This window comes from Salminus brasiliensis, chromosome 17, assembly GCF_030463535.1.
Source record: "Salminus brasiliensis chromosome 17, fSalBra1.hap2, whole genome shotgun sequence".
Classification (NCBI taxonomy): domain Eukaryota; kingdom Metazoa; phylum Chordata; class Actinopteri; order Characiformes; family Bryconidae; genus Salminus; species Salminus brasiliensis.
Window position 1 is genome coordinate 1,849,564 of NC_132894.1, and position 9,642 is coordinate 1,859,205.

The following is a 9,642-nucleotide window of genomic DNA, read 5'->3' on the forward strand; positions in this document are numbered from 1 at the left end:
GTCCTAACTTTTTCACATCCATGTGGTAGGTGTTACTGGCTTCAGTTGCTGTTGTCTCCTAATATGAGAACAGAAGTGAGAATGGCAGTAAAGCAGCCTGTCATGAGGCTCCTCATGTGATTCCATGTCCCTGTCCAATTACTTACAGATTGCACAGTGGATCATGTTAACCATGTTTATGCTGCTCTCGAGACAATCGTCTCATCTGTATAATGGAAGAGAGGCACTGATTGTTTAATAAATTCTGACCAGGCTCTTCTCCTGACCTCACCTTGACAGAGAAGACATTAACAGTAATTGGAAAAAGGGGTCAGTCACCGGGCAAACGCAGCATACACAGCGTACGCAGGGGAAGGAGATGGCAGCAAGAGAAGGAGACAGGCAGATAGAGAGTGAGTGGGGACATGCAGTCCTGCAAGCCTGAAGTCCAAATGGGTTTGATCCCAGCTGGTCCCTCAAGGCTCCTCAGCATGTCCTGAGACATCAGGAGCTGTCTGATGTACGGGAGATACGCTGTGACATGTTTGGAAGTAATGTATACAATATAGACAAAAGTATTTGGACACCTGCTCGTTCATTGTTGCTTCTGAAATAAAGGTATTAAAAAGAGTTGATCCTGCTTTTGTTGGAGTTACTGTCTCTACTTTCCAGAGAAGAAGACTTTCTACTAGATTTTGGATGAGAATTGCTGTGAGGATTTGATTGCATTCAACTACAAGAGCATGTTAGTGAGATCAGGATGCTGGATGATGATCACCACATCACCTCATCCCCAACTCCCCAACGCATCCCGAAAGTACTGGATGGAGCACCATCACCATCATTCCAGAGAACACAGTTCTTCCACTGCTCCACAGCTCAATGCTGGGGGGCTTTATACCCCTTTACTAGCCCACGCCTAGCGTTAGGCAGCATGGTACCCATAGGCTCATGATGTTGATCTGCTCTAGAGAGTCCTATTCTATTGGCAGTACTTCTTCTCTACAGGGACTAGATAAGCTGTATGTGTGTGTATTTGCACTTCAGTTTTAGCGATGGGTGCAACTTAAAGTGGCGGAATGCATTCATTAGAAGGGGTGTCCACAAACATTTGGACATATAGGAACTAAAAACGGTGCATTGCTCAAATAGCCCTTTGAACCAGTGTGAAGTACGTTTCTTCTGAGAGAAATTATTCGACCTCTGGTCCTTAAGTCGAGAGTTTAATTGATATGTAAATTGCAGTAATTGAGTGGATGTAGTGTGTTGTGGACATATTGGTGCACTGAATACAAAATTTCAGACAAACGAAGGGTCCCCAGGTGGCTGGCGGGCTGCTGTTTATTCTTTTTCATTGTATTGTTATTATATGTCAGATCTTCGCCTGCTGGGAGCTGAGTGAGTGTCTCTGGTGCCATGGCCAGGGTACTGAGGCGTTGCATTTGGCCCTGCCATCGCTGCTAGGACGGCTGCCAGGGTTCTCTTCTACTTCTGTCCATACAAGTGATTTGCAAGCCAATCTAGGCATCTGTTTGGCGTGTAATCAGTCTGTTAGGGCTTTTCTCCAACCAGGCTGAGTGATCTGGCAATGCTGTGTGGATTTCTTGGCAGTTTTATTTATATATATATAAAGGTGCAGTTCTGGCTTTCTTTGAGTGTGTGTGCTCCTCTCAAACTGGCGATGTACAATTTTTTAGAAAAATTAAGATTGAAAAATGAAAGATTAGATCTAGAGACCGACAGCAATCAGGTACACAACGGATAAAATCATTCAGATTCAATTGTGATATACAGCCGTAACATTAAAACCACCTGCTTAATATTGTGTACCTTTGGTAGGCACTGACCACTGCAGTTACCTGTTAGCACCATGCTGCCTAATGCCAGGCATGGGCTAGAAGGGTATAAAGCCCCCCAGCAGCATTGAGGAGCTGTGGACCAGTGGAATGACGGATGGTGGCACCCCCTCCGATACCTTTGGGATGAGCTGGAGAGTGAGCAGGGGTGGTGAGCTGACCTCACAAACACTCACTAGTAAAATCAGTTAGCAGGATCAACTCTTTTTAATACCCTTGATTGCAGAAGAAACAATGAATGAGCAGATGTCCCAATACTTTTGTCAATCCCGTGTATGTGTGATTTTGCTCACCACAGCCGTCCTCTTTTATCCACTGCCTGTGCCTCCACCTGCTGCAGTGCAGCCTGCTCCGTGGTGCTGTGTGTGCTCTGTAGCTGCTTGGGTAGTCGACATGTTCTCGATGGAGCCCTGATTGTGTTGCCACGTTGTTTTGACTGCTTGTTAGGGTATACACACAAGACCTTAGCCTGGCTTATTAGCAGCTGCCGCTGTGTTCAGCTAGGCTTCAAAAAAACTGCCCTGAACATATGGAGCAGAGAAGAGGCTGAGATGGAACAAGCCCAGAGAGCAGGTCCTGGGGATTCTGAGCGTCTAACAAACAATGAGTAATTATAAAGCTTTGGTCTCTGGATTGTAACTGAGGTATTGGCTGGAGTGACCGTGAGTGTGTTTTATTATTAGGCTGATATTAATGGTATTAATAGATAAATAAATACAGATCATATTTATAATAAAACGCAGCAAAGTACCAACGTCCAACTCAAAGCTTTGCTCCTCAGCTGTGCGTTGGTGTCCTTTGTCCAGCACAGTAAAAGCCGTGTTGTGACAGTCTAAAAAAGAAGAAGCTGAGGCTTGGTTTAACTTGCAGAGTAAACAGAGGTCTTCCTCGTGCAGAAGCTTGAATGTGAAAGGAAGCGGTAGGAGTTTAAGGTCAGTTAAAGAGCAAACGCCTAGTTTACCTAAGCAGAACGGCTCCTCCTTTCAGTTGCTGAGTAAATACACCCTGCTTCACTAAGAGATGTTCATACACATCACATTAGCTACACTATATGTCCAAATATTTGTGGACACCCCTTTTAATGAATGCATTCACCTACTCGAAGTGGCACCCATTGCTGACACAGCTTGTCTAGTCTTTGTAGAGAAGTACTAATGTCAATAGAATAGGACTCTCTGGAGCCGCCGAAAGCCTAAAGCCTAAAGTTCCCCAGCATTGAGGAGCTGTGGAGCAGTGGAAGAACTGTGTTCTCTGGAATGATGATGATGGTGGTGGTGGTGGTGGTGGTGCTCCATCCAGTACTTTGGGGAAGAGATGAATGCAATCCTCTTTGATTGTGTGTTGAAATCCTTTTTAATACCCTTGGTTTCAGAAGAAGCCATGAAAGAGCAGGTGTCCCAATACTTTTTGTTTTAATCAACGAAATGATGTCACAGATGAACTCTGCCTGGGGTAGTTTTAGATTAATGAGAGGTTTGTCTGCAGCAGCTGAGGAACATGTCTAGTAATGAGGAGCCTAGAGGACAGCAGACGGCACTCTGCTACAGCAAACCTGAAGATCAGAAGATGATACCCGAGCCTTTAAAAGTGCCAGAATCGATTCTGGACATCCTTAATTAGAAGTCTCTTTAAAAAAAAAAAACGAGACGTCCAGGAAAGGCTGTAGCCATTTTACAGTTCTATTACAGGTCAGAGAGACGAATCTCCTATCCAACGGCTCTGATGGAGAAACATCAGTAATGCTGAACGCCTCTAGATCCACAATCCTACACCTGCCTACACCTACAGATGTTTGATATAGAGGACTCTGGTCTGAGATGTGATTGCTGCTGCTGTACAGATGGCTCATCCTGTTGCCTGCTGACGTTCTGTAATCATATTTCTTCTTTCTTGACAGGAATGAAGATGCTATCAATCAAATGGCAGTCCCACCTGTTCCCTCCCAGTCGTCCTTTCTGTCATCTAATGAGGTGCAGTATGAGTTTTACACGTCTCTCAGGTTGTAGCTTGTGGGTGTGTCAAGTTTGGCCAGATTCTGCATAAAAATGTTCTTAGAAAGTCAGATATGCTTTCAAAACTATTTATAACATTGTGAAGATGCTCATAAGCACATAAAAGCATCGTGGTGGGTTAGAGGGCTCGGATGGACGACTATTTTTATGACTTGTGAACATCAAAGTGATTTTTAATGATGCGCTAATTTATTCAGTTTTCAGCTTTTTATTCATGGAAAGTGGACAGTACTTTTAGAAATACACACCACGCCTCTGCTCCTGTAGCCAGTGCATGTGCAGTACAGCCTGGTTTCTTATACACTGTATGGTCAAAAGTATTGGGACACATGTTCATTCATTGCTTTTTCTGAACTTAAGTTTGAGATAAAAAAAAAAAGGCTTTCTACTAGATATTGGAGGAGGATTGCTGTGAGGATTTGATTGCATTCAGCAACAAGAGCATGTTAGTGAGATCAGGATGCTGGATGATCACCACCCCACCTCATTATCATCCCCCCCCAACTCATCCCATTCAAAAGTACTGGATGGAGCTCCTCCACCATCCATCATTCCAGAGAACACAGCTCTTCCACTACTCCACAGCTTCTCAATGCTGGGGGGCTTTATACCCCTCTAGCCCACCCTTGGCGTTATGCAGCAGCATGGTGCCAATAGGGCCATATTTATCCGCTGCATAGAGTCCAAGTCTATTGGCAAGCTCTCCTATACCTGCATTAAAGAAACCCATAACCACACCTGAGTGAGTGAGAGTCCGTATTCCAACCATTTATGTTATGGGTGGCATGTAATAATGAGCTGCAGTTCTCTTGATTATCTTCAGTGTCTATCATGCGTTTCTGAAGACAGGCAGTGCATTTAAATGAGTTGTAAGTGCTTATTTATGAACTGTAGCTGTACTTTTGCTTTAGCAACAAAAAAATACTTTCTCCAGTATTGCTCAGTAATTTACATAGAACAGACCAGAAATCCATTTAGCAACACAGCAATAATCAGACTTTTTATAGCATGGTGCTGCAGCCACGAGTCATATCCATTAAAACCTATTTACACTGATCAGCCATAACATTATCACTAGTGACTGTTAAAAAACATTGATGATCTGGTTCCATTAGAGTGTGTGTGGACGGGTTCTCCATCAGCATCAGTCAGTGAGCCTTAGGTGCCCATGACCCTGTTGCCAGTTCACTGTTTGTCCTTCCTTGGAGCATATACTTTTGGTAGGTGCTGACCACTGCGTACCAGAAACACCCCACAAGACCTAATGACTGATGTTTTGGAGATGTTCTGATCCAGTTGTCTAGAACATCACAGTTTGGTTCTTGTCAAAGTGTCTCAGATTCTTAAGCTTGTCCATTTCTCCTGCTTCAACTCCTCTTCTTCATCACCTTCAAGAAGCCCATTTGTCATTTTCTCCCCTTTGAAATATTAGTCAGCAAGTGAACAGTCAGTTCTTGAAGGTGATGAAGAAGCGGAGATAAAACAGTGTACGAATCTGAGACCAGACAGTGATGTTCCTGATAATGACTGGGTCAGAACATCTCCAGAACATCAGGCATCAGGTCTTGTGGGGTGTTCCTGGTATGCAGTGGTCAGTACCTACCAAAAGTAGATGCTCCAAGGAAGGACAAGCGGTGAACTGGCAACAGGGTCATGGGCAGGGTCTAAGGCTCCCTCACTGATGCTGATGAAGGTCCCACCCACCTCACAACTTACAGGACTTTAAGGATCTGCTGCTAGTGTTCGTGTTGGTGCTCCAGATACCACAGCAGGACGCCTTCAGAGGTGTGGTGGAGTCCATGCCTTGATGGGTCAGAGCTATTTTGGTTAATATTAATTTTACGGCTGATCAGTGTATACAAACGCTACATTTCTGACATTCTTACGGCTTCCTCACTAAAGAACACTGAGGGACGGTGGCATTTTTACTAGAGACTTAATTTTTGTCATTTTCTCCCCTCTTTAAATCGAGCGCTGACTGTAGATATCACTGAGGCTATTATCCTTGGGGCAAGTTCAATTTTTATCGATTTTGATGTCAGGTTTGTGTTTGCTTAGATCAGCTCAGACCGCCGAAGATTTAAAGATCGAAGACACTCTTTAGGCTGTAACTAAACCAGTGAACTCATCCTGGTCTAGTCTGAAATGGCACCAGAGGTTCATGCAGAGCATGGTGAATGCGTATATTGTGCAGTTAAGCTGTTGTAGAATTGCTACGTCAGCTGTTTTTCTGATTCTGCTAAAGACCAGTGACTGTAGAAAGCATGGACAGCGAAACCTCTCTCAAATGTGAAGCCACCACAGGTCTAGAGCCTCTGCTGGTTGCAGCATGGCGTGTAGCTCCGCCCATTCCCATATTTTTTCATGACAAAATTGACAAATCTCATTTTCCTCCTCTAAACTGTCTCTGCATCTCTAGTGTCTCCAAAGTCCAGCAGTTAGTCTCCCTCTGCTGATATGGACCCATTTTTAATTGTCCGCCAGAAATCAGTTTTTAACCCTTACTCTGCTCTTTCGTAAGAAGGCGGGGCTACACTTAGGAATGAAGTGATTGACAGTTTTGGAAGAGAACGGCCATCTGCAGCAGGACCTGCATGGCGTCCTTTCTGTTCAGTACATGGAGGAGCTGTAGAGCTGTAGAGGAACTTACATGAGCATGGGGGAAATCTGCTCTGCTTCTGCGCTGGGAGCTCAATGAAGGCGAGCTGAGACAATGAGGTTTGGTCTGGGAGAAGGGGGCGGGTCTACTAAATGCGTAGGTGAGTCTGGCCCCGCCTCTAGTCTCTACTGCGCAGACTCTGGTTGCAAATTTGACATTTCTGTAGAGTGGAAGGGAACAGAACCATGGTGTTCATGTTTTCTACAGTGATTGCTAGAGAATAATTTTGGGGAGACCAGTGGTCTTGGACTAAAGTCCGAGACAGTAGAACAGGCCGTGTTGGTTCTGGACTTGAGCAGTAGCTTTAGACTTGCTATTATTTAATTATTTGCTGATTTAGGAGAAAACCACCAAGACTTTTTCATTTGATGGTTTTCAGATTTGCCAGAACTTGCCAACAACTCCAGCGGAGAAGACCCAGCCTCAGGAGAACCTACCACTCAGCAAAGGTTCCCCACCAGAGTCCCTCACCAGGGTTAGTCATGTTCATACTCTTCACCTCTACAACACACCCCTAACTGTAGTCTCAGTGTTCTAGATCGTATAGATTTATCTGTGCACTTCCCGTATGATCAGATATTACTATTAGCAAGTATAACTTTAATATTATCATCATATTTCTTAACACTGCTGTTAGGAACACTTCAGAGAAAGCTGGCCCAGTTCTAGAAGAAATTCTTCTTAATTTTAAAAACACCGTGTTCTCTGACCCAGATCTAAATATCCCAGCTCTAGTTTTACAGCAGACTATTGTTCTCTCCAACCATCTAGACAAGGCCTTTAAATCATGGTTCTGACCCAGTTGTGTTCTGACCCAGTTCCTTGGGCTTCCTGCTGTATTTTAACCCCCTGATATTTACTTGATCAAGGAGCCGTCTACTGAGGCCGGCCCAGTTACTCCAGAACCTCCGGAGCCCACAGAGAAGAGCCTGCTGGAGGGCGAGTCCGCCTCTAAGGTGAGAAATGTCCACAAGTGCACTGAAGATACCTTATCCCTGTATATTAATGTTGTATGTTCATTACAGTATACAGTAATAGTAGAACTGAATTAACAATTAACAGACTGGAGGTCAGCCTAATATTATTATTGTTATTAGCCATTATGTTATTGACAATTGTTTCATTTTTCCTCACGTTCATTTTTTAAATGGTTGATTTCTGCAAATGTATTGAGAATTTTTCCATTTTTATTGAATATATATGTACAAATACTAAAAAATATATAAATACTGTCTATTGGGTAGTATGAAATGTCTTCAGATATCCTAATATTTAGTTGTATCAGTATCACACACCCTTTTATAGTACATGACTTTATTACACATGTATAAACAATGACAAAAATATTTATAAAGCAAAACTAGAGTATGTCTGGATAGGTTATATAGGCAATCACGAGATGACAGGGTGTTATTAATGACATTGTATTGACATAAGAGATCATATGTGACGGACATTTATTTGAATTTATAACACTGTTATAAAGCATAATTCACCAGTAATTGACGATATAAGGCTGTTGTGAACATCCTAGAACAGTTCTATGGGTTTCTTCTGGATTATAGTGCAGATAAATACAGTTTATTTAAAGGGAAGCTGTTTACGCAGACATGAATAACTAACCCAGCAAGACACTCAGATGCAAAAATGTAGATAAATTACCGCTATATACACAATATAAATATATATTATTTAAAAATAAATAATAAGTAATTCTTATTATACCATAACTGTAACAAGTCACATTACTTTTTTTTATTTAACAAAAGTAGAAATGAGGAGAAGCTAAAGTAATATAAGTAACTATATTAAGCCCCTTTCGGACATGCACAGTGACCTAGACATTTTCCAGACATTACCTGAAGTGCTCGCAAATGTCCAAATCACTTGTACCGGACATTACCCAGACTTTATCCTGCCAGCCCCCTAGTACAAATTCCAGGTAATGTCCGAGCGAGCCCTTGCGGAACCAAGATCCTGGGTACTTTCCGGTCATCCCAGTAGGTCCCTGTGAAGTGGACAGCTCTGGGCATTCAGTCAATTTAAGTAAGAGTGAAAGTGTTCAGGTAGACGGGAACGTCAAACTGCATAGGGAGTAGTGAGCACAGGAAGCTGACAGTACAGTTTACCCATCAGTCATCGGCTGTGACCGGAATGGCTCCCTATTTACACTTTAGGGCACTGATGAGTATGTCAGCCATTTTTCTTTGAGTGTCTGAGTCGGAAGGTGGAATCCGAATGGGATTTTGAGGGCACTATAATCTCCCACAATGCACTTCATTCGTGTAATTTATAGTAAACAGCAGAGCTCGCTACATCAGCTGAATGTGGGCCTAAATGCACTGTGAGTCTCGTTACTAAGCAACAGACAGCAGAACGAACTGGAGACGACGACGTCGGCTCATATAAGTGATGGTTACTAGCAACCGCAAGCCGTAAATTTCCGATTTACTACATTTTCCCATGTAGTTCGTTAATGGGAGGCTGATGTTTCCAAGCAACGTAACGATCAGAGATTCTTCCATGAACAGCGCAGTGCTTTTACTGACTCAGAATTCAGTGTGTGTGTGTGTGTGTGTGTGTGTGTGTGTGTGTGTGTGTGTGTGTGTGTGTGTGTGTGTGTGTGTGTGTGTGTGTGAGAGAGAGAGAGAGCTTGGCTTTAAACAAGGCTCAGCCACTCGCGTGTAAACTAAATAGCCCCTCCCTATGTAGCGCAATACTACTTAGGGAGTAGGGATCCATTTGGGACACAGCCATCATGTCCTGGGGGTTAAAGCAGCTGTTGCTCATCACAAGCACATCATTGCTGTATGTCTATAAAATCCCATCAATTTCAGTATTACACACATGATCTAGCGCATGGCTGCAGGTCATTAGTTTGCTGGATACGTTAGCCAGCAGAGGAGCGGTCAGAGATTGCGGTCAAGGCAATTTTCTGTTATTTACGTGAAGCCGCTGGAGGACGTTCCGAAATAAAGGGATTTAACCAACTGAATTTCCTTTAGTGCTATTACGTGAATAGTGTGTAGAGAATACAAGGCCCCTTCTTAAGGACCCTTTGTAATGGAATGCAGCTCCTATGCTATTTCCACAGCGGGCCTCCTGCACAGACTACATAGGAGCCATAACATTCCCC

General features: G+C 43.3%; 1 protein-coding gene across 4 annotated transcripts in view; it reads left to right on the forward strand.

Annotated features, from left to right (window-relative positions):
• patj (PATJ crumbs cell polarity complex component) overlaps positions 1-9,642 on the forward strand; it is a 165,510-nt gene that overhangs the window by 130,697 nt on the left and 25,171 nt on the right. For all 4 annotated transcript variants that reach the window (XM_072661132.1, XM_072661134.1, XM_072661133.1 and 1 more), the window contains 3 exons: positions 3,733-3,805; positions 6,886-6,981; positions 7,376-7,462. In XM_072661132.1, the coding sequence (XP_072517233.1) occupies positions 3,733-3,805; positions 6,886-6,981; positions 7,376-7,462 (256 nt within the window). The remainder of the gene's footprint in view (positions 1-3,732; positions 3,806-6,885; positions 6,982-7,375; positions 7,463-9,642) is intronic.